The sequence below is a fragment of the Psittacula echo genome (genome assembly GCF_963264785.1).
Source record: "Psittacula echo genome assembly, chromosome: 6".
Taxonomy (NCBI): Eukaryota; Metazoa; Chordata; class Aves; order Psittaciformes; family Psittacidae; genus Psittacula; species Psittacula echo.
The window spans coordinates 6,445,156-6,469,918 of record NC_137743.1 but is presented as its reverse complement, the minus strand read 5'-3'; the positions used below and the strand labels follow the sequence as shown (position 1 = coordinate 6,469,918).

The 24,763-nt window shown below is 46.0% G+C and overlaps 1 protein-coding gene across 2 annotated transcripts; it reads left to right on the top strand.

Annotated features, from left to right (window-relative positions):
• The first annotated feature begins 6,871 nt into the window (after positions 1 to 6,871).
• Positions 6,872 to 24,252, top strand: BAG3 (BAG cochaperone 3). 2 transcript variants are annotated; one of them, XM_080621280.1, is made up of 4 exons: positions 6,872 to 7,070; positions 18,586 to 18,942; positions 21,029 to 21,409; positions 23,003 to 24,252. In XM_080621280.1, exons 1-4 carry the CDS (start codon positions 6,897 to 6,899, stop codon positions 23,774 to 23,776), a joined length of 1,686 nt encoding a protein of 561 aa, XP_080477406.1. In that variant the 5' UTR covers positions 6,872 to 6,896; the 3' UTR covers positions 23,777 to 24,252. The 2 variants fall into 2 exon arrangements, with proteins under 2 accessions (XP_080477406.1, XP_080477407.1); XM_080621281.1 differs by lacking the exon at positions 6,872 to 7,070 and adding an exon at positions 18,146 to 18,355.
• Positions 24,253 to 24,763: the final 511 nt, after the last annotated feature.

Genomic DNA, 24,763 nt, shown 5'->3' with positions numbered 1-24,763 from the left:
TTGCACCATATGTATTTTGGTTTTCAATGGAGCTGATATTTAAACCACAGAATAGATGATCTTCAGCCAAAAAAGGAAGTAAAGTAATACATGAGAATATAGAAAGACATGAGAAAATTTGCAATATACACTTAGAAACAAAAACCGAGTTTTCCAGTGCTCTGGAGTGTTTAGAAACATAAACACCGGGAAAAGAAAACAGCCTTATTCTGTTAAAGCTAGCTAAAGACTGGAAACAATCCTTTTAGCTACTACAGACAAGAATTTAGGGGGGAAAAAGATTGTTATCACTTTTTATAACAATAGCGGTTCTGCAAACTAAGATAAGCATCATCTAACCCTCTGTTTCAGAAAATTTATTGAGTTTGGAAAGTATTCTCCTGCAGCTGCAATGAACTCCAGGGTTTATGCATTATCCAGGTTTCAGCCTTCTCCTGAACTCTGGAGATGCAACTCAGCCAGTGGAGCAGAAGCAGAACCCCACTTTTCCCATCTCTCTGCCCTGCCATGCATTACTGACCCTCGAGCAGTGATGGCAGGAGAAGATAATATGTGATCAAGAGCTCCAGATTACAGTCCTCTGTTCTAATTTAGGAAGGAATTTAGTGACAGTTCAGATTAATCTGCAGGTTGTGCACTGCAGCGTAGTGATGTTTCATTCTGTGTCCCTCATACAGGGGCAGGATGCTGGAGGAGACAGAGCTGATGGGTATAAGCAATAATCACTGAGCCACCCCATCCAGATTCACTTGTCGACATGAGTCAGAGCCACTGCTGCAGATGGGATGTTTACCCAACATTAGCAGGAAAATTAGAGGAAAATGATTTTAATGAGTAGGATTCACTCCTCTGGCCAGGAGAATTATGTAAATGCCTCCTCTGGATGTTGCTTTGTTTTTTCCAGGAGGATACAGGCTAAGATTTTCTGCTTGGACTTCCTTGCTGCTGAAACCAGAGTCTCAAAACTCACCCTGGCAAAACTCACTTCTTCATGAGCATACCAATTATAAGCCTGGTTTAGGGTCTAATTTCCTCTTCTGAAGGTTATTGTGCAAGTGAAGATTTGACCTGACTTTGTGGCTGGTTTAAAGCTCAGCACAGACAAGGCAATACTCTTTATTAAAATAACATGCGTGTTCTGTGCTACCCAGGAGTTTTAGGTTTACCTCTTCACTTGTTTGCAGCAGTGAGCAACTGTCTACACTGATCAGATAGCTGCTGCAAGCAGTAACACTGTCCAGAAACTCCCCACCTTGCATCCGCCCATCGTGCTGATACCACTGCTGAACCCCTGAATAATGGATTTCCTATGTAGATGAACAGCAATAGTGGTAGTGCAGCCACAGTGCAGATTTGGGAGGGCCTGGAGTGAGAGCTCAGTTGGAAGCAGCTCCCAAAAGAAGGGGGGGAGGCACTAATGCTTATTCCAACTCTTCTCAACTGCTCTTATCAGTGAGCCAGGGTTGAGCAGCCAACTACACTCCTAGAAGTGGAGGGGTTGCATTCCTGGCATGGACCCAAAGAGCTCTTTGGATGGCTAGGAAATGCGAGCACTTCCAAACCCGAATTCCCAGAGAGACACTGCTCCAAGGAGGAGAGCCAGGAGGAGCAGAGACTAAAGGACATGCATTTGTTTCTCTTTCCCTCGTAGTCTGCTGCCTCCTTTGAGACTCCAGTGCGCCAGGGGAGAGACAGAGATGCTATCAGCTCTGCAGCTGCTTCTTCGGTTCAAGGGGATAAAACCACTTTGAAGGGATGATTAGGAACAGAGCACTGACACTAAATCAGTTGCAGTATCCCCCAGAAACTGGAGAAATACTTCTGCCTCCACATGTGCCATTCTCTGCTATTGCTTCCAAAAGGATCGATTTACTCACAGAAGAGGGTTTTCAAGTTCCCTTTCCTGTTGTTTTTTTCCCAGCCTCTGTACTCTGCCTGCTGTGGGCACACTCACCTCTGGAAATGGTTCTTTTTTGGCCTTGGAAAAGTCCCTCAGATGTCCCAATGCTCATTCGGGTCATTTGGGTACAGAAGAGCCGTTTATCCACTAGGTGGAGGCCTGTAAATACTGATGGAGGGTGACCCTGCAGCAACTCAAAAAGCCGGCAAAGATTGACTCTAATTCACTCTCCTAACGCAGGAAGATAAGGTTCTCCTGCTCCCTGGGTACACCCAGACACCTCTTACACCAAACAGCTGTCTCCTTAGGTTTCAGTCTGCTTGACTTGGGAAGAACAGGGAACAGTCAACCCCCAATGCCTGTTTTGTACACACTCATTTAGCTGCCGTACACCACTCCCAACATATTAGGAAAACGAGGAGCTCTAAAAATCCTACTTGCCTTCTGCTGCCCATGTTCTGGATTGAATTTTGCTTTCTGTGCAGATGACAGAAATTAAAGCTGTTTTTGCTGTGTTCGCAGCCAGATTCACGCCCTGATTTAAGGCAGGTTGTGTTCCAGCTGGAAATAAAAAGGCAGAAGAAAGGAAAAACTATTCTAGTACTGGAATTAGCTTCTGGAGGCCTTTTCAGGTTAAAAAGAAAAATATGAAATTTGGAAATCTGAGCATGGGTTGGAACTAGATGATCTTAAGGTCCTTTCCAACCCTAACTATTCTATGATTCTAGGACTCTATGTGCTTTGTGAATGCCCAGATTTAGTATAGTTGCACTGTGATTGCAACAGGTACTGTCCATTTAGAAAGTACATTTAGCACTCTATTTTCTTATCAAAGTTCATAGGAACTGTATTTATCTGTCAAAAAAAGTGCATATTATTACTCTGACTCCACTAAGCAGCTGACATGATCCAGCTGTATGAACCATACAATGCCTGCAGCAGTACAGCACTCTGTGAGATCAGGCCATTTATGGAGGGCTGTCATAGAATCCCAGACTGGTTTGTGTTGGAAGGGACCTTAAAGCTCATCCAGTTCCAAACCCCTGCCACAGGCAAGGACACCTTCCACTAGAGCAGCTTGCTCCAAGCCCCTGTGTCCAACCTGGCCTTGAGCACTGCCAGGGATGGGGCAGCCACAGCCTCTCTGGGCACCCTGTGCCAGCGCCTCACTGGGCAGAACTTCTGCCTAATGTCTAATCTAAATCTATCCTACCTTCATCAGCACTTACACTAAATTATGCCCTAAACAAACACAGAAAATCAAGTCAAAGGCGGTCAGTAGCATAAGTGGCAGATGAGTACAAGATTATCAATCATTTTGCATCTTTAATTTTCTGAAATACAGGGCCCAATTGTATCAGTGGCTCTCTTTTTATACTGTTAATACAAACAAGTCCACAGTTCTGCACAAGCCATGAAGCCAAACATCTCCACTTCTCTGACTATAGTTAGCAGAGAATCTGTACTTGAGACATTTCTGCTTTTAGCTGAAATGATTCATTCACCCAGAGCAGGATATTCAGAATGCAGCCAGTGAAGTTCTGGACTATTCAGTATTGATGCTCTGGATCTGGATGAAACATCAGGCAATGGAAATCATGCTGGAATGCAATCTTGAATCTGAAGGTTGAGAAACTCTGTGTGCTTGCAGCATTTATTAACAGAGCTTTCATATGACTCAATCTTAAACACATCCAGCAGAGAACTTGGACTGGTGCCTGCTTAGAAATCCAGCACTAGACACATGCCATACCCACAGGTTCATCAACAACAGCTTTCTACAGTACCTGATCCAGAACAAGCATTTTAATTCCCAGTCCTGATTAACAGTGCCTTTTCTGTTCAGGTGATCTGCTAAACTGCCATGGATAGAAAGCACATTTAGAGCTTACTGCAAGCCATGTTGTTGTTACCTGACACACCAGAGATACCTACTTCTTTATACAACAAATAGTGATTATATTGCTATAAGGGTGTTGCTTGGTACAACCTGAGCTAGAGCGGGAGTGCACCTTGGAGGGAACTCTCTGCAGCAGGACACTGCACACAAACACACCTGACCATCTCATTACAGAGAGATCTGTAACCAGAGACCTCTTGTGACCCACAGATGAAGCAGATCACCACAGCAGACATTTACTGATGCATCAGGAGATGTGCCAGTGTGCAAGTGGCTCCCCAGGATGCTCAGTACTCTCTCTAGCTGTCCTGAGGTTCCTGCAGAGCAGCCGTACCTACAGACTTAAGTAACCACAGGATAACTCACAAGCTGGGGCCAACTCTGTCATAGTACTAAGGTCAAAACTGAGAACTGATGCAATTGATGGCTTGAGGAAGGAATGGCTTGGCTTTGATTTGGGCATGCAAGCCTCATAGTTTTCCAGCTGGTTTACCTACAATCAGTCCATTTTCAAGACAAAGAAACGCACAAAGACCCTTTAGAGCTTATTACTGCTGGGTAGCTACAATTACACAGTTTCTAGTTGCACTGGAACACCCTGGAGTAAATGCTTGGACCGGTACTCCTGGGTGTGCAGACAGGCACCTGGAGAAATCAGGAGAGCTCTGCTTGCACCTAGAGGAAGAAGACAAAAATTAGCAAATGCTTCTCAATTGTTTTCCCTTCTGAAATGGAATATATAGACCCGTAGCCTGGAGCCCCAGCTGAGATTAGCCAGACACTACAGAGACTTGCTTATCTTAAGAACCAATTTTCCTGAACCCAAGGTTTTCACTTGGCAGTGCTCTTTACACGAACATATCTGTAAATCATCCTGATCTGAAATATGGCTAACGGCAATATAAACCAGAAGCCATGTTGCCTTCAGGTTGCAGTTACGGGCCAGAGAGAGCAGAGTGCAAGAGAACAGAAAGTGAATCCCTGTACTGCTATCCTATAGGTATAATGTACCTAGCTGGGAGTCCTTTCACCTTCCCAAGAAAACAGGCTAAAACCTCCCTGTCCAGGGAGGCAATTTAATTAACAGAAAAGCATGATGTCTAGCCAGCTAAATTCAATCACTAAAGTGCTTTTCCTTCACAGCCCAGACTGCTCTCTCTCCAGCTGGATGCTTTTCCACCTTTGGGTTTCTTTCCTGCAGCAGCTCCCTGATCCGCCAGCCTGTGCTAATTCCTGTGAACTAGAACTCCCTTGGTTCTTAGCAGGGAGTGCCTCACAAAAACTAACTTGTTAGCCACCCCTTTGACTATTCCTTTTGTTATGCTGTTGGCTACTTGCTGACCTTATTCAGTACCTTCGCTGAGTATATGGTCAGCTGTCAGCTGAGCAAAACAAAGCAGCCCCATTCTTCACTTCTCTTTGTACACTCTATCAGCTACAAACCCCATCTGCATCGCTTTCTCAACCTACAGGAGTAATTTTCCTGCAAGACCTTTTAACATCTGTGTCCCCCGTGTCTGAATCAGCTGCTTTTGTTGCTTTGGCAAAGACTCTGGCAATATGCTACAGAGAACATATGGTCCAAGCCTGCCTTTCTGTGACGAGACGGAGAGTGAAATTCCTCTGCAGATCTCTACTGATTGGGAGCAGAATAAATCTCTGCTATTACGTCTTTTGAGGCAACTGCTGGCATCAGTGAGGCTGAGCAGAGGTCCCATGTCACTGATAGGGAGGAGATATGTGCAGGAACAGGCACCACAGGACTGATGATGAGATGTGCAAGGTATGGGACATGTTGCTGTAGGAAACAGGGAAGTCAGTAACGGTGATGGCAGTACCTGAGAGTATAATAAACGATCCATTTACAATACTTAGAAGCACACAACAAGGACAGAAACCCAGGTCCATGATGGACCACAGCATGGTTCTGGAGGTGAGCGGTGTGCAGGATGGGAGAGCTGCAGGAGTGAAGCACGTTTGAGCAGTTATTAGCTTTGTCACTGTGATAAACAAAACCCACTCTGGCAAAAGACGAGTTGACTATTGGTGTCAAGCAGTATCAAGAGACCTTTGATCCTGCCCCAAGCAGGAGCAGATCCTGACTGTCCTGGGGAGAACAGGCAGGTTTCTCTGTCAGAGATACTTCTGTAATGAGCATCTATCTCTGAGGAATGAATACCTGGAATTCCTTGAGGGGAACAGTTTTGCAGCAGGTGACGTCTGCACTTGAGAGACACTATCCCTTCCCTCGGCTACTTAGTAGCTATCAACAGGCATCTGTGGCTGTTCCTGTGACTGTCAGATGACTACCAGTGGTCTAATTGTGAAGTACAGTTACCTCAAGCTAAACACAGAGAGTGCATGACACGCTGATACAGAGCCCAAGGAGAAAGAGATGATTTAAAGCTCACAGACACATTCTCCGCCTTTAGCTGTATTTCTAAGTGAAACTGAGGACTGAGACACGTACTTGCAAAGAGCTGAGAAAATTCAAACGTAGCTGAATATGAAGAATAAAGCGACACAGCCCCCTACCTGGGGAAAACCAGTATTTTGGTATGTGTTAACTAGAACCTTGAATTATCAGTCACGGGCAAAGAGCTTTTGGAAGGAGCTTTGGGGTTTTGCCCTCTATACAGGGCTATCGGCACCCTGCCAAAGGACACGCTGAGCGTGTCGGGGGTCTGCAGGCTCCCCAAGGACACTTCCTGCTCAACATACAGGCTACGGGGTGCAGCAGGAACCGGCCAGAGCATAAAGCAGCCCTGTGCTGGGTACCCACTCCTGCTCCGGGGCCCACACCAGGCGCTACCGTGGCACCCATATCCCGTCACCCGGGGGTCGGCCGCGCCGCGCTGGAGACAACCAGAAGTTTCCAGCCGGGCAGCTCCTCCGTAGCCCTCCTCCTCCGCGTCCCTCCCCCGTCCCTTGTCCCTCCTCCGCCGCTTCCAGACACTTCCAGCCCCGCGCCTCCGCCCCCCGCGCCCCGCGGCGGATAAAGCCGCCGGTCCGGCGCCCCCGCCCGGCATTGGGCACACGGCTCGGCCGCGGGGTTGGGCGATTCCTTCGGACCCGGGCAGGTCCTGGTCCCCGGCCATGAGCGCCGCCGCGCAGTCCCCGCCGCCACCGCCGCCGATGGAGGGTAGCGCAGAGCCGCTGCCCCCGGGTTGGGAGATCAAGATCGACCCGCAGACGGGCTGGCCTTTCTTCGTGGATCACAACAGCCGCACCACGACATGGAGCGACCCGCGCCAGCGGGCGCCGGCGCAGGTACGGCGGGTGGCACCCAGCCGGGTCCGTGCCTGGGACGGGGGGCACCGGAGGCAGGGTTGTGGGGGTCATGGCGCTGCGGCGGGGAGGGCAGGAGCTGCCTTTTGTCCCTGACGCACTGCAGTCCCTTTTCTGTGCATTCAACCTCCCGATCCCTCGGCCGTGGTGGTTATTTAAAGTTGGTTCTGCCCGCCCGGCCTGCCGGGGAAGAGGCGAACCTTGATTTACTTTTCAGCTGTGAACAGCCCAGATCGTGAATGTTCCTTATAAAAGAGGAAACCCGGCCAGGACTTCACTTGTCAACTTGTTTTCCTTCTCTTTTCATTCCTTTTTTTTCTCCCCTTCTTTATTTCTCGTTGTTTTCCTGGGCACAGGCTGTCTCGGTAGCAGTCTGCTCTGCTTTGATTCTCCAGCATGCTCCGAGAAAAGCCCTATCTTAGTCCAAATATGTCCATGGAAGGAGAGGCGCGGTGGGGGAGAGCGGCCGTGATTCCGTCCGGGGCCCTCAGGAACGGCCCGTTCGGGCCCGGTTCTCCCGGTTTGGAGCAATCCAGAGCAATGACTGGGGGCAGAAAGTGCTGGAAACTTGAGCCCGGTGGGAAAGCGACTCCCTCGGGATCCCCTTGCGCTCCTCAGCGGGCAGCACCGCTTCGCCCCGGGCACGCCGGGGTTACCGGCCCCCCCCTCCTCCTTCCGCAGGCCGGCGGAGCGGCTTGGGCTGTGTTGGGCCCCCCGGTCCCCGCCTGGCCGGGGCTCCGCCGGGGCTGTGCGGCTGGCCCGGAGCCCGGGAGGGCTGCCTCGGGGAGGAGGCACCGAGGGAGGACAGGACAGGACAGGACCGGACCGGACCGGGGGCTGCTGGGTGCGGAGCCTCCGGTGCGGTCCTCAAAGGGAGCCGCAGTGTCTCCTGCCACCTTCTCCTTGCCCTCGCATACAACACAAGGCTCAAACCACTCAGTAAATGCGCTTATTTTAAGAACTTAATACGCCTTAAAAGAGAATTTCCCGAGGAAAAGCTCGGTGTGAGAGCAGCCTGGTGTGGGAAAGAAAGGAAAGGGATGTGCTTTTCTATCAGTAATCAACCCCCTTTTCAACCTGTGAGGGGCTGGTGCATTTGATCTATATACATTGGCGACATAGTTCTAGGAGTAATACAAAGAAGTCTTAGCAAAATGTGGCTTGAGAATACGAATATTGACACCGGCATTGGAAAAAGTGCTTCAGCTCCCTTTTGGAGGCACCATCTTCCTGCTGTCATGAGGCACCCACTAACACTGGCTGTTAAGGCAATAAAACTAACAAATAGGATGGGGTCTAGAACCGTAAAACAGCGTCTGTTTAGTCAAAGGCTTGTGTTAAGGAAATAGAAACTCACCCATTTAACAGAAAAGCCACATTTAAACTGCTTTTCCTAATGGGGTGAAAACAGAGTTTGAAGTAGTCTGATGGGTGAGTGCTCTGCGGGAGTGGGTGCCTGAGACAAAACAAGTTTTCACCCCTATCTGACCTGGAATCTGCGGTAATGAAAAGCGCCTCTGCTTCTGCCAGCCTGCGAGGGTTATTATACACAGCAAAAGCTGCACCTGCTTTTGAACAGCTCTTGTGGGATACACGGCTTTCCAAGCAGGAAAATCTGTTCCTGCTCCCCGTAGGCAGGAATGTGGGTGCGCTTTGGGATCTCTCATTGGGAGAGAGGGAAAGAAATGCTTCCAGAGATGAATATGGAAAATTGTCGGGTTTGGGGAGTTCAAAGAGAAACCCCTCCAGTTCCTGGTGGTAGGTGCAGTGCTTAACTGATCTCATAGAGTCACTTGTCAGAGCCTTGAGTTAAGAATGTCTGCTGGAATTAATGGACTACTTCTGAAATCATTTAATACCACACAGTGGTACCCAGTGCATTTCACAAGGACAGGTACAATTAAGCACACGGAATTTGAAAGTCAGGCCTAAGCAAAGTATTTCTTTTCCTAAGTACTGTTTTCTTCTCTAGACAATGCCAAAGAACACAAGATTAACCACTAACACTGCATTTCAAATCCAGCAGTGATTTCTGAAGGCATAATTTCTTCTCTTTTCTTTTAAGCCAAACAGGTAGGAAGGTCAAATCACAGATGTAGGCAGACAGAGAGACTGGATATGAACAGCTTTCTGATTTCCCTTGTTCTCAGCCTAGCTCACATGAGAACTTGGGGGTTTTAGAAGTGATCTGAGAACTGCAAAAGCTGGCTGTGTGTGTCAGACTTCATGCACCTTTTCAGGGATGATCATACAAATATCAAACCTGTTCTGACTTTTATCTTGGCCTTGCTTTCATTGAAATCAGCCGGTGAAACTAGCATTTTTTAATCACCTTTATGGTGGTGGTTAATTAACCCTTACACTATATCTATTGATGTTCTCTTTCTGAAGGGAACAAATCCCTTTTCTGAAGAGATGTAGCCAACAAAATGAAGCAGAGGACAAGGGGGAATGGCCTTAACCTGCCAGAGAGGAGACTGAGATGAGCTCTTAGGCAGAAGCTCTTCCCTGTGAGGGTGCTGAGGCGCTGGCACAGGGTGCCCAGAGAAGCTGTGGCTGCCCCATCCCTGGCAGTGTTCAAGGCCAGGTTGGACACAGGGGCTTGGAGCAACCTGCTCTAGTGGAAGGGGTCCCTGCCCGTGGCAGGGGTTGGAACTGCGTGAGCTTAAACTCCCTTCCAACACAAACCAGTCTGGGATTCTGTGGTTACACTATAAGTGGTCAATGAATGGAGCACAGGGCTAAAGCTATCAGAACTTTCCTAGCTAAGTAATATAGCTGAGACAGTATTAATAAGTCCATGGCAGGGGTTTGGAACCAGATGGTGTTAAGGTCCTTTCCAGTCCTAACTATTCTATGAAATCCCATTTTTCCTAAGTGGTTGATTTTGGTGTTCTCACTTACCTTGGCTTAACATCAGTGTAACTACACTGATTGCAGTAAACTGTACCAGGTAGATGATCGGGTAGAATGAGAAATGGCTCTTTTAAAATTGTAACCCATGACAGAGCCATTTTATATCAGCAGACCTTGGTTTTGCATTTAACTATGTGTTCTAGACGCATTCCTCAATTCACATGGCTCCCTGTTACTTTCTCAGGCAGCCTGGCCTTCTTTTACCCACCTGAAGGAAGAGTGTCCTTCCTCTGCACGTTTAGCTTTGTTCACTGCAGTATAAGGCTGGACTAGGGAGACCTTCCTGAGAAAGAACAGAAAATCTCCAGTGAGAAGCAAGCCATGACTCTGCAGATGGCTGAAAAACATTAGCAAAACCTCCTGTAGACTAATGATTTTCTTCCAAGTGTCCAAGTAGTTATTAGCACGACATTCAAAGAATAAGGTACAATCGATATCATGAAGCATGAATATGCAGACTCCCACTAAAAGTCTTCACCAGGAATGTAACTCTTCTTATCTCTTCTTTGGTAGAATTATTGATTTCCTGTGCTTATCTATTGTTGGTATTAACTTATGCCATCACAGCTCAGCATACTTTGTGCAAGATTCATAGTGTTTAATTGCTTACTTGGTATTCCCCAAAGTGTTGATAAAAATAGCTTACGATTAAAGAAGAAAACAAGGCTTTAAGTATTTATTGATGTCCCTCCCATATGTCATTTCCACATGCAGTAAACCCAGTGGGGAATACTGCAACTAAAAATAGACCAAAGGAATTGACTGTACTGAGCTTCGCTGAACTACGACTGCAGTGATCGATAGCTCACTAATGCTTTGGGTTTGAGATAAAAGCTCTACCAGCCACAAAGTCTGGGAGCAGTCCTAATAGTGATATATTTATTGAGTGCAACAGGGACTGCACAGGCCTAAACAACAGAAGAAGCCATCTCACCCTCTGACTGATGGCTTCATTGGTATTTGGGGGACTACACCAAAGTTTCCATCCTTGCCCTTCATGACTGATACATCTCTTTTCTCTCCGCTTCCCCAAATAAGTCTTAAGTCACCCAGTTCCCATCTCTTTAGCAGTGAACTTATTTTTGAGCACTGACTTCTCACGTTCAAGTTGCCTGAAAAGTTCTTGGAAGACCAAATTAGAAATTGCATTGGAAGTTCAATACAGTCTCTCTGAAACTCGGCCGTGGTTTGCCTCAGTGCAAGGGAATGCAAGACTAGGTAACAATTTAGGTCTCTTTTGCCTGCAGTGGTTTTTACATTACTTTTGTTGATGCGCATTCTGTCACAGGTTAATAAATTACTTACTGGATTAAAAAGGTACTGTATACATAGAAAAGTATATGAGGGGAGACTGAGATGAGCTCTTAGGCAGAAGCTCTTCCCTGTGAGGGTGCTGAGGCGCTGGCACAGGGTGCCCAGAGAAGCTGTGGCTGCCCCATCCCTGGTAGTGTTCAAGGCCAGGTTGGACACAGGGGCTTGGAGCAAGCTGCTCCAGTGGAAGGTGTCCCTGCCCGTGGCAGGGGTTTGGAACTGGATGAGCTTTAAGGTCCCTTCCAACCCAAACTATTCTGTGATACATAAAAGGCATAATATGCAAGAGTGATGAAATTATCAGCAAGGGATTTTGTGGCTTTGTCCTGATTCCCTGAAGCTGCTTTGAGTAGTTATTTAAGGGCTCCTTTAATGGAACATGGTAAGCATGGAGTTAATTTATGGAATGCCAACTGATGTGAAAACAAGGGGTGGATCAAATCTGAAATAAGAGAAAGGAGCAGAAAGAAATGACGTTGGAAACAACGAGGTGATCTCTCTGCAGTCACGCAAGAGGAGAAGCAAGGACGGTCTTGCATGGTTCTGTGTAAGTCCTGACACAGCACACCTCTTATCTAAAGGAGGCAGGAAGAATACTTGTGCCAGGTGGCAGCATTCTTATCTAGGAATCGCATTTTTAACACTTACAGACACAGGCAGGACTTTGCCATAACCACGTGGCAAACATAGATTTGTTCCCACTTGAACCATGATAAGGCAGGTAACAATTCAATATGCTTTGGGGTATAAAGACAGTATCACTTCATAGGTAAGCTCTATCTCCTCCTTCTTCTGTGGCAGCTATGCCCTCTAGTTGTGCCAAATTAAACAGAGATATAAAATGGAAGAAATGGCTTGTTCACACACATAGCATTGGTTATAACTGAAAACTTCTGTCTCTTCAATTATGCTGTAGAAGCTGTTGGTTTCCTTTGATTTTCCCTTAGCTTTACAGACGGGAAAATGAGACATGGGGTGGTGAAGCGACTTGTCTAGCATCACCCAGCAGGTTGGGCAGCATGAAAGTATATTTTTATGGCTGGTGACAAGGCCTTGTAATTGATAAATAGGGTGCAGTGTAGCCAGTGTTTTTATGGTGTTGGAAAATTGCTGTTTGAGGAAGTGAAGTCAGAGAACTGCTGTGTGCAAAACGAACCCCACTGAGAATGTAAACCTGGACTATAACCTGTGAATTGCAGTTGTTAGCTACTTATTCTCCTGGTTTTTAGGGGGCATTGGTTTGCAAATTCTTGAGGCTTGTGCTTTCTTCTGTGCTCCAAATTTCTGGCTCATGGAATAGCAGGAGAGCACCAGGTTGAGCACCTGCTTCTTAGGTAAGCAGGCAGTGAACAGAAATAACTGTATAAAGTGTGTCGTTCTCCTTGCCCTTGACAAGGATATTTCTGTGAGTGCTCCAAAGGGCTTTTCTTTAACCTCATCCTTTAAAGCTGACAGAATGGGTGGTGATGCCAGTTCTCTCTTAAAAGAGTGTTCTGCTTTTTCTGTAGCAGTCATTGCTTCTTGCTCTGAACATGTTCGGTTTGGCCTGTTGGATGCCTTCTGTGCACGGGCCAACTCGTGGGCATGAAGGGCAAGTGTTGTCATGTCTGTACCAAGGTATTTTGGCCAAAGAAAGAATCATCTTGGTGATCAAAAAAGAACAGTTTTAGTTTGTGAAACAAAATTGGTCTGCAAGATAGCCAACATATTTGCTCCAGTAAGGCTGTCTGCTCTGGAAAGCTTAGGATTAGAGTCCTCCTTCGATTTTTGGTTCTTTATTTCTAATGACATCATTGCGCTTCATCAGATAGAGCCTGTGCTAATGTAATGCCTGTCTAATACGACATGATAATTACAAGACAGAACAAAAGGCCTGTTTGCCTACACATGTATTTGTTAGGAAATAAAACTCAGCATTCAACAAGTAAAACATCAAAAGAGGCTTGGCGGATAAATGGGTTACATGATGTGACCAAGTTCTACTGAGACAGCTCATGCGACTAAGCTTATTCATGGGTTCCTTCAGTCATTAGCTAATGATATCTTGCTCTAATGCCTGTGTGCTCAGTGTGTATATTTAAGCACAAATTGTGAGTAGAAGAGTGAGAATGTAGAACTCCTCAGTGGCTAAAGCACGGCAGTGGGAGGCTTGGGGTCAGCACTGGGAGCAGATCCCTCCCCACCTTCCCACTTGTATAGTTCCCTGGGAGCTATATGTATATAAATAAAAATAAATATATACATATTTAAATAAAATACTACATGTATATAAATGAAACGTATTTCATGCTAATGTTGTGCTATGTATATGTTTAAACACAAAGCACTGTTGAGAAACTCCTTAGAAATACTTGGACGTGCTGATTTCTGTTGGTAGCAAAGCTAGTGTAGTGGTTTTGATTCATCTAGTTAGTGCAAGAGAAAAGGGCAGGGGGAAAAGTGTGGCCAAAACTAAAATACAGGTGGATATGGAATGCAGTTCTGATGGTTAAACTATTGCCTTTCCATGACATAAAATGGTATTTCTTTTTAAATAAATAGAATTGGTACATCAGCCTTAGATTTGAATATTAGGTGCTGCTGGCTTTTTTGGTTATTCATGACAATTTCTGATAAAAGAGATCTGAGTATATATGTAAAGAAACCTTAGTTGTCATATTTCAGTCACTTACTTTAGTTACGTTGTGTTGTGAAAGAACAGAATCATTTTACTCTTTTCCTCCTAAATACATGGACCTAGGGTTAAACTCATGAGACGTGTGCTCTCGGGTCAGATTTTGTCAGATCCTGGCATTTTCACAGTCAGAATTCCTTTATTTGTATGATATTCTTTACAGAAGCAGCTTAAAAATACAGAACCGTATTGAAAGCAGTAGAGCTTCTATTTGCAGTCAGAGAGAATTCATTTCTTGGTAATGTTGGTGAAATCTGTGATCCTTTGCTAGATCATACTTACAAAATGAGTACAATTGAAGTATTTGCATCGGTGCTCTGTGAGAGCTCCAGAGGTGCTACATGTATGTACAATACAGACGTGCTTTAGAGAGCTGCATTTACTGCACTACAAACAATATCAGACTTGCTTTTTAACTTGTTTTCCTGTAGACCATTTTAGTAGGAGAGGAATGAAAAATGTCTCACACAAGGAGTCTCAGAAGGGAGATTCTGAGTCGGGTACAACTGTTCTAGCGTGTGCACAGAATACTCTGAGATTTCACTCTCTTGGTACAGCCATCTGGATGACTCAGTGGCAATTTGCTGGCATCAGCAGTGACTGAATTTGCAGGTTTCTTTGTTTCCGTCTGGAATAACACTTAAGCAGTCACTGGGCACATCAGGAGTCATGCCATTATCCGCTCCGGATGGATAGTACAGCTGGCCTGGCAGTTTTGTTGCAAGGTTGTCTATTTCTCTTGCTGTCACTTTTCCAGTCCACTGGCATGCAAGTGCAAGAACTCACTTCAAATCGGAGCAAGTTGGAGGATTTCAGCGTCACTGCTGACCGTGCCCTTCCCATGGGACGCCAACAGGAGGATGTGGGGGGATGAAGTGTTTTTTCCAGTTGCACAACTTGTGCTGGCTGCACCTTTATTTATCATGGTGATAGCCTCACAACACAAGCCTATGGCCTCGTCCCGAGGTGGGAGCCCTGTCATTCCTCCTGAGCAGATCGCCAGCAGGGCTTGGCCACAGCACAGCGATGCTTTTTGCTCTTGTTTGATTGTCTATGATGAGTCCTTCACACTTGCTACTGAATGGTGGATTGGGTATGAGTGTCCGGTGGTGTTCCACGCTACCTGAAGTGTAACCCAGGAGTGGTGTCAACGTTCCTGAGCTGCTCCATCAAATCCCTTTATGGGGATTCTGCCTGTTACATGTAAACCAAGTGTGTGATCCAGCCCGGATTCCTGCAGTGCTGATGGTCAGTCCTGCTACCATGAGAAAATCCATCGATACTGTGTTGCTTACTCTCAGTTTTATTGTCGAAGAACTTGATTTCCTTGGATGAAGGCAGAAGAAATTTACTTCAGGGTTTTTTTATGCGGAAGTTTGAGTTGGGTTTCTGTTTCTTATCCTTCAAACCGGGAAGGATGGTGGATGAAGGCTTGTCATTCATTTATTGGTCATACTTCTTTGTGCAGATTGGTGTGAATTGTGAGCTCTGGGCTTTTACAGATAAGGTTTGTTAATATAATGAGCAAGAACTACATTTGATAGAAGGCAAATAAAAGCAAAAATGGCCATGTTTGGTCTCCTGGCTGGCTGTCCTGTGAAACAGGAATTAAACCATTCAAAGGGAGTCCCCAGTCTCTGCAGCATTAGGATGAGAGGTTTCCAGAGCTGGATTCCCTTCCTCCCCCTTGCTGCAGTGTCCCCAGGCACACCTGAGCTTCTCCTGAAGTCTTCCAGAACCTGTTCGTCCAGGCTCCCTTGCACAAAACAGACTGGCTCTGGCCACAGGCCTGACTGCAGGGATACTGGGATCCACATGCACTTGCTGTTGTGCTAAGAACAAACCCAAACGACTACTAAGTGTTGAAGAGACCAGTGTGGATCAGGAAGAGCAGTTGTGATGAGAGCATCTGATCTTTCTGCCTCAGAGCTTACTGACCATGGAGAAAAGAAAGGGGACACTGCATTCGTTCCTTCACTGAGGACTGCTCCAGTATGATGGCACTGCAAAGAGACACACACAGAAATTCCTCTGTGGTTAGCAGACCTGACTACAGGGGGAAAAAAGCTTGGAACAAAGGATTGACTCGAAATACTGACTTTCCACAGGATCAGCACAGGTTGTCTGAAGCTGTAAGAATAAATAACAGATGATGAGAGTATAGTTTATGTTGTGGCTCTTAAGGAGGGGCCAGTGTTTCCATTTAAAAGTATTAAACTTGCCAGAAGTTTCACTTCAGACACAAACTGAATGGTTTGAGAAAGCAGTCCAACCTGATTTTTTCCTTTGGTTTTGGGCTGCTGCTTCTGTATTTCCTACCAGGGCTTAAGTTGCAGAGGCAGATCTCTCAGACTGCTAAAATGGTTCAAAACAAGGGTAGCCACAAGAGTCTGAAAATGAAGAAAAGGGAGGAGGAAGCCCATGGGCAGACTCCTAAGAGAGGAGGCTGCATAGAGTGGCAGACTGTCCATGTTGAAGCCTTGGCAGTGATTTATCATAGAATAGTTTGGATTGGAAAGGACTCTCAGAGGTCCTCTAGTCCAACCCCCCTGCAATCATTGCAGGTTACTCCAAAAGACTGAAGGTCTTATCCCCAAATGGAGCAGTTCAAAACATGGCACACCCCTCAAATGCCGAGAGAGAGGAGCTGGCAACTAAGCCCCTAGGGCAGATCTGCTGTAACACCCCGCTGGAGCAGAGCAGGGGTGGCTGAAACGCTTCTGTTGGGGCATCTGTTGGTGCTGCTGTGCCCACCCAGCTCCTAACCCCTTCCCAGCCCCGACCCTTCCCATGGGGAGTTTGGACAGCGCTGGAAGTGAGTGAATCTCCTTTTTATAGCTGTGGGTGGCTGGCTGTGAACGCTCAGGTTTCACCCGCCGCCTGCTCCCTCTGTCAAGGCAGCCTGTGCCGGGGAGCAGCTGGTGCATGCGGGGCGCAGAATGCATCGAGTCAGCGCGCAGCGGCAGCAAGGTGCTGCTTCCCACTCTGGAATCATCAGTTTTCCCTCCCTGCTCGGCTCCGCTCTCCCGGCAGACATTTGGCTGGGACACGGCCCCACATTGTTGTTAGCTGAGCGCACCTCAGATCTATTTTTCCGGCAAATGCAATCTGCTGGTGTCACCGCGCTTCCCTCTGGATCCCGGGAGAGGTGGCTGCTGGGAATGCTGTGGATCCGGGGTTGTGAGAGTGGAAGGTGAACTGGCAAATGGTTGCTGGTGATGGGGGTCCTGAAACCCTCCCCAGACAGTGTGTGTTGGGCAGAGGGATGTGGTTTCCTGGTAGGGTGGATTTAAAATGACTCACTGTTGGCGGTGGATCCTGGTGCAGACCTTGGCGTGAGATCATCCTTGTTCTGCAACTGGAAAAGCCAACTTCAAGTCACTTCTCTGTGTGAAGTTTCTAGGCCTGGATCTCCTCTGTGCCTCTTTCAGAATGTTTTCCTTTGTGGAGGGTATTTTAGTGAGTAAAAGGAAATGCAACATCAGGGCTCTGATCTTGTTCCTTTTAGTACTATTATCTTTATTTTATTAGCTTACCTAAGTAACAGCCTTGATTCTCTGCAGTTCTATTGCTCACAGGAATTCTCAGGAATCACGTTTTAAGGGGACACTCATATGGGAAGAATGCTCAAAATCTGGTTGGTGAAAGAGTTAATTCCTCATGAATTAGTACATTAATGAGTCCAGAAGCAACGTTAAATATTTCTGCAGCTTAAACACCCCTTTAAAAATAGGGTTTCCAACACTTGCACCATATGTCCCCTTATTAAATTCTCCTCTTACTGAATAATGACATTACCCTCTGAATGACAGAGGTGCTTGTTATATGATCTGACTTACAGATACATCTGGAACTTAGCCCTCGCAGGGCCTCAAAATAGAATGACCGATGCAGGAAGAACTTACTAGAGGACTTGCGAGGGCTCTTAGTACAAACCACTTCCACCCTTGCCAGAGCTTTGACATTGTCCAGTGAGTGTATGCAGACAATACAGGGGTTATTTTATCTTGCTTTTCAGCATTTTCCTCTTCATTATCCTGTCTTCCCTTCTCCCTCAGTGTTTACTGAACCGGATCCTCCCCTAGCTGAAAGGGAATATATTGTGCAGTATGCAGCAGCAGTAACTCTTTATATAGCCAGTGGGAAGAACAATACCAACAAACATTGTGCTTCTGATGGGGTTAGGCTTCCATGGAAGTGTCTTTTCAGATGTTATCTATAGGCTGGGTTCTGAGAGGTGTTAAAGAAATGCCTCTGGTCCTGTGAGCACTTGCTTGAATTGGAGGAGCTCCATCTGAAGGGAGTGGGCTGGTGGCTAAGCACAAGAAATGCATGCTAAATAAGAAATGCTGTTGTAATTAGGCAGGTATTTTAAAGCCTAAGTTGGTATTTATGAGAAGGGGGGTGTGTGAAAGCCTCATACATAAGCAGACTTACTAGCTTCCTTCTTTTGCATGCAGGTCTGGGGTGTGAGCACCTGCTATTAGCTGCAAAAGTGTCTGAACTTCTCCTATAGAGCTGATAGCACTTTTAGGACAGACCTTTAGTGTTGTATTGAGCTACCAACAAGCACAGTGTGATGTTTTTAACTTCTAGGAAAGCCAGTCATCAGCAAATGGTCCATCTCATGACAGCCCCAAGCAGCCGCCAGCAAGAGAAGTAAACATGGGATACCCCAAGCTCCGGGCCGGCTATATCCCTATTCCTGTGATCCATGAAGGCATCGACGGCAGACAGCAGCACCCGTGCTTCTCTGCTCCGCAGCCTGGTGTGCAGCGGTACAAGACAGAAGCTGTCCCTACCACAGTGCAGGCACAGCCACCTCTGAGGGGGGCCTATGCTGGCCCTGAGTCCCCTCCAAGGGGACCGGTGGAGGCTTCTCAGGCGGATAAACAATGTGGACAGACACCGGCAGCTGCAGCAGCCCCAGCGCCGGCCGCGCACGGACCCGAGGTAACTTGTCAGTGTTGCTGGGGTGTGTTTGCATTGGTCTTCGCAGCATGTATGACCTGAATGTCACACGGGTAGTTGATCCTTCAGAAAGCCAGACTTGCCACAGGATTACATTTTCCCAGTTACTTCCCAAGAGTATTCAAATGCAAAAGTGCACAGTCAGGGCAGCATAAATATGTGAGGTTTTTTTTTTTTGGCGTGGCCTGCTTTCGGTCTGCAGTGATTCTGCAGAAATAAATGCATGGAGATGGCTTCTGCAGAGAGACAGCCTCTGAGCTGTGAGGCCCTGCAGCAAGGGAGGGTTGTTTTGGGGTTTATTCTGCTTCCCCCGTAAGTGGAGGGCACAGACAGGTTCCTGTGTTCTGCACCATGAGTCAGAAAGTGAAGTGAACAAAAGCGGGAGAGACAGAAATAAAAGTGGCCGGGTAGCTAACAAGCCAGGCCGCTTGAGAAGTGCTACTGCTGTGATCTTTGCTTGCCAGTTTAATATTTCAGTTGCATTAAGCATATGGATTTACATACATATAGCTTTAAAAGTGAGTTGTAAAGGAATTTGGTTCTTCACAGGCATGTTAAAGTATTTTCAAGCTATGAACTTCACTGAACAAGAGTCACTCTGCTTGCTTTGTGTGTCAGGGGGTAGGATTTTGGTTTGCCTGTTCTCTCTGGAGAATGAGCAGAATTGGTATTCCTGTAATACATGGAAATACCAACCTCATCTTTATTCAAAGTAAGATGAGCAGGAAACGCAGCCCTGACCAAGCTGAAAACGTATCATCAGGTCTGTAATTCAGCAGTGGTGGAGTCTGAACAATGTAATTAGAAGTCTGTTAGCAGGTTTCTCAGCTGTCTTGGCTAACAATGCCATGTCCATGCAATACCAGGGCAGGAGGCTCAGCTTTTCCTTCTCCCCACACTCTTCAGCTTTGTCTTGTACGCAGAGTGGCTTTAGGAGGATGTCTTCTGTGCCTTTTCCTGAAGTCCTCCAACATAACTAGTGAGGACCTCAGAACCTGCTGTTACAAACTTGGGCATCACAGTGTGGGTATCAACTGACCAGAGCCTGTGGTGGTGGCCTTGTTGACATGGGGTTTAAAAGTGCAAATCATGGCAGTGATGGGTACCATAATACAAAGCAGCATTTAACTTATTCAAGGTTGTTGTTTCATGGGCAGCTGAGCAGCTCACCAGCACCAAATGAGGGGTCTTGCACCCCTTCCTCTCCTTGCCCATTGTTCTCTTGCCTTCTGGCTGTGTTGTCCTGCTCTCTCCTTTGCCAGCTCCAGGCTGACCTGGCCTTTCACTGAGCTGTGTAACAAACCCATCAGGAAATTATTTTGTTCCTCTTACTTAGAGAGTGAAACTGGTCAGAAAATAGCCTGACAGCTGCTGGAGTTGATGCACAGTATTTGGGGTGATGGATTGGCGTAGCAGGACGTGGGAGGGAGCTGTGAGCAGACAAACTGCCTTTCCCCAAAATGCAGACCCACAACCTAGAACATGCTGGAAGCTGGATTCTGCAGCTTGCTTCTGCTAACAGCAGGTCTGAGCTAATGCGGCTGTCTAGCTGCCAAGGGGCTAAGGTGTTGCAAGGTCCTAGGGGGAAAAAGGGAACATGAGCCGTATATGCATTGCCATTGCCTGCTACTGAATTAATCACATGCTTCTAAAAAGCCCCAAACCAAACAAAATCTGTTAGTGTGACTGGAATCCGAAGTCTAAATGCTGTGTGCCTCTGGTAGGGGTTTGTTTTTGTTTCCAGCATATAATTTGTTTGCTTAACTTCAGCTTACCTCAAATTTAACAGGTTTAGACAGGAACAGCCATGCAAAAGCAGCAACCATTCTGACTGAGCATCCACTCCCTGCTCATTTGAGGGCTGGGAATGCTGTAGCTCAGGTTTCTACTTGTTATAATGATGCTCTCACAACTTGTGCGGTTTGTCTAGAGAGGCCCTTCGCTAAAAAAAACAAGGAAGTGCATGCCGGAAACACGAGTTCTGTTTCTGTTACCATCTCCTTTTCTCTTTGGAAATGGAAAGTACTGTGAGCACAAAGTTTAATAATGGATTTTGTTTTCATGGCAGCCTCAATGTCCTGGAGCTCCCGATTCTGCAACCACTTCCCCTCAGTCCTCTGGCAGACCGAACACAGGGAGCCATCAGCTTCCTCGCGGTTATATTCCAATTCCTGTGATCCATGAAAACATCCAGCGGCAACCAGCGCAGGTGTACCACCAGGCACAGAAGACACACTACCCTGCCCAGCAGAGCGAATTCCAAGCCCATCAACCAGTGTTCCACAAAATCCAACCAGATGAGAGGGAGCCGAAGACAACGCGAGCGCAGTCTCCGTTCAGGATGGCCCAGAGAGGCTCATCGAGCCGTGACAGTTCACCGGCCAGAGTTACCACCCAGATACAGCCCCCGGCACCCATCAGAGTGCAGACAGTTGTAGACAGACCCCAGGTATGTAGAACAGTGAAGGCACTTACAGGCCAGGTAGTTCCTTCAGTGTAGAGCTGAGAAATCAGCTTGTACTGATGTAAAGCAGTCTCTATTCTGCATTTAAAGAAGCTGGGAGACACTGAGATGATACTGGCAGCAAGTGGCTTTTCCATCCATCTTGAGTGTGGAGGCTGTGGATCACTGAAATAGGATTTAGCACACAGTTTGATTTTCCTCTCATCAGAGTATAATGTGGTGTAATTACACTGAGGTCACTGACGCTGCATTGTTTGTAAGAAGAAAATCAGGTCTGTGGGATTTGTGGCATCTATGTAAATAGGCTTCATTGATGTCTCGGAACCATTTAGGATAGCATCAGGTGCATAGAGGAATTTTAGTTCTGAAGAAAGGATCAGCAAAACCTAGTCTTTGAGCTTTTTATTCCTCCTATGTGAAGCATGCTCCTGCTCATAGACCCTTTTGCTCACTGAAGAGTTTATCCATGTTAAGATTGTTACTAAAACTGCTAAACCTACTGGGAATTTGACAAGTGTGTGTGTAAGGGTGTATTATAAAAACAAGCCTTGATTTCCTCTCTGGAGAGATTTCACATTAAAACTGACAGCAGAACTAGGTTAATAGTTTTGAAAACCCAGGGGGTCGTACGGAACAATGAAGACTTCAGATTTAATGGCATATTCTAGGTTATAATGCTAATACATTTTTATGGGTGAGAATTTGAGCTCTCTGATCAAACTTTATGTTCAGTGGGTAAAGCAGTAACAGATTGTCAATGTAGGCCATTTACCTACTTGGTTTATGTATAAATGTAGGTATTTTACTTAAGCCTTTTAAATGCATGACAGCTGGATCTGGTAGTACCTTTCCAAAATCACTGTATATGTGCAAGAGTAAGTGCAGGGGGTGGCAGATGGAAAATACAGATCTCATGAATTGCAGTTTTCTGCTAAGATTTCCAAACTAATCTCAATTGCAAGAGATTTCTGATTTGATGACTCCTAGAGCTGTAGTAATCCCAGGCATTGTCTCCAATTGCTACAGTGTAATAAGATTGACATAGTAACCTCTGTGTGTGAATACTCTGAAGATAAAATCAGTAAAAATAAGCACAAACAACAAAAGGAATGTCCTGAAAACAGAAATGGGATGAGAATAGCTCAAAATGTGGTTAGAACTCAGCAAAGCAGTTGGCTTTTCAAGAAGCACCAGCTGTTGGTGAGGATGGAATCTGGACTGTGCTGCAGTCAGTTACAGCAAATCCTCCTAACTTATATCAGGGGAGGGCTTTGCCCTAGGGTCTTACAAAACTGCTTTTAGGGATGATTTCAGTGAGCAAGGGCAGATTGGTCTTTGAGAGTTCACTGGTGCTTACAATCTGCAATAGCTTGAAAACAATAACTGAACTCTTCAGCACAGTGCTTTTTTAATGTTAAAACGATAAAATTCAGCAGTGCACAGGAAAGATGAGTCATCTGGGGGGTGTGAAAATTGCACTTTCTAGAAGCACAGAAAATGGAAGTTAAGTCACTTCTTTAGCAGGAAATAAGGAGCATTGTTCATTGTGTCTCAACACAAACTTGCTTTGCTCACCAGGTTTCTCAGCAACAACAGATCCCACCTCAAGAGCCACCAAGACCATCCCCTGAAATCAAACCTGAGAACAAGGTAGTCCCACCACCCGCAACTGAGGCACCATCATCATACATCCCAATCCAGGTCACCCACCAAGAGCCGGATACTAAACTACCCCCCCAGAAGCCTCCAGCCATGGCAGAGAAAGCTGATAAAAGGGTTCCTGCCCCACCTAAGATGGTTCCCCCGCAGGAAAGGCCTCCTCCTCCTGAAGAAGTGGTAGCACCGAAGACAATGGAATCAGGAGAACCTCAGAAGCATCCTGGTGTGTTGAAAGTGGAGGCAATTCTGGAGAAAGTACAGATGCTTGAGCAGGCAGTCAACTCCTTTGAAGGCAAGAAAAATGACAAAAAATACTTGATGATTGAAGAGTATTTGACCAAAGAGTTGCTAGCCCTAGACTCAGTGGACCCTGAGGGTCGTCCGGATGTGCGCCAGGCCAGGAGAGATGGTGTAAGGAAGGTCCAGAATATTTTGGAAAGACTTGAACAGAAAGCAGAAGATGTCCCAGAACCTGTTCAAGTTGATGGACTTCAGCCAAATTTGCCAGAGCCTAAGCCACCACAGGAAATCATGGAGATTGAACCTGTGGTAGTCAAGAGCAAGGGAGATACCAGTAATAAAGATGCTAAAGAGGAAAGCAAAATGGAAAGACACCAGCCTGAAACTAAGGAAGAAGTGTTTACCAATCTCACCACTACGACAAACACATCTAATAACCCAACTGAACCGTAGCCACGTGCTGAACTGAAAATCTCTCAGACTTTATAACTGAAAGTGTGTTTAAGTGAATTTTAAGTTGCATGCATTTCCAGAGCTCTTTTCAACTGGTTTTTAATCAACATAGCAGCTTGGGACACAGTAAACACTTTGTGGGGGAAGGAGGGAGCTAGAAAGAAAGTAATGCATTTATCCTTTATTCTTACACTATGTAAAAGACATCAAAATTAAACCCTGTATGTTAATCACTTTCAAATCAGAGTAAAAAACCCAAAGCAAGTACTTCAGGGTTAATCTTGATGTGTGTTGTTGAGGGTGTATTCTTCTGCAGGTGATTTTTGTAAAATCAGAGGCCTGCACTGTCAGAATACCTGTCCTTCTCTAAGCATAGCCACTCTTAACAGTAATGTTTTTATTTCTAATGTTCACAGTTGGGCACTTTAAGTAATGATGGATAGAAAGTGTGTAAGAAACTGTAGGGATATTTATATGTGTGCAGGACTTCAATGCTATATTTTAAGAGGGAAATAAAATAATATAGAAGCCTAATTTAGTCTTGTGATTTTATAAGCTGGAAATGGAAGGGCAGTCACGGGTTTCAAATGCACTCCTCTAAACACAGGTTACTTCTAGAACACTGCTGTAGTCTGACAGCTGCTTTCTCATCAGGACCAAAATGTGCCCTTCTCCATTCACTTGCTCCCTTCTAATGTTGTTGCTGTATCACATATGTGGATTGAGAAAAGAACTTGGCTTAGCATTTCCTCGTTAGTTTTTTCTTGCCCCTCCCTCTGCCCTGGAAGTCACCATTTAACAGAAACGTTACCAACATGAAGGAGTCTGTTTCTACTGCTGTTGTCCACAGAAATGTACTTTACAGCATCTATAATGTTGCTGGACTGGGACTCTTCATCAGGGGCTGTAGCGATAGGACAAGGGGGTGATGGGTTTAAACTTAAAACAGGGAAAGTTCAGGTTAGATATAAGGAAGAAGCTCTTTAC

Coding starts and splice junctions, on each gene's coding strand:
- BAG3 (XM_080621280.1), top strand. CDS start 6,897: ATGAGCGCCGCCGCGCAGTCCCCGCCGCCACCGCCGCCGATGGAGGGT. Junction 7,071..18,585: donor GCCAGCGGGCGCCGGCGCAG/GTACGGCGGGTG, acceptor TTTAACTTCTAG/GAAAGCCAGTCATCAGCAAA. Junction 18,943..21,028: donor CGGCCGCGCACGGACCCGAG/GTAACTTGTCAG, acceptor TTTTCATGGCAG/CCTCAATGTCCTGGAGCTCC.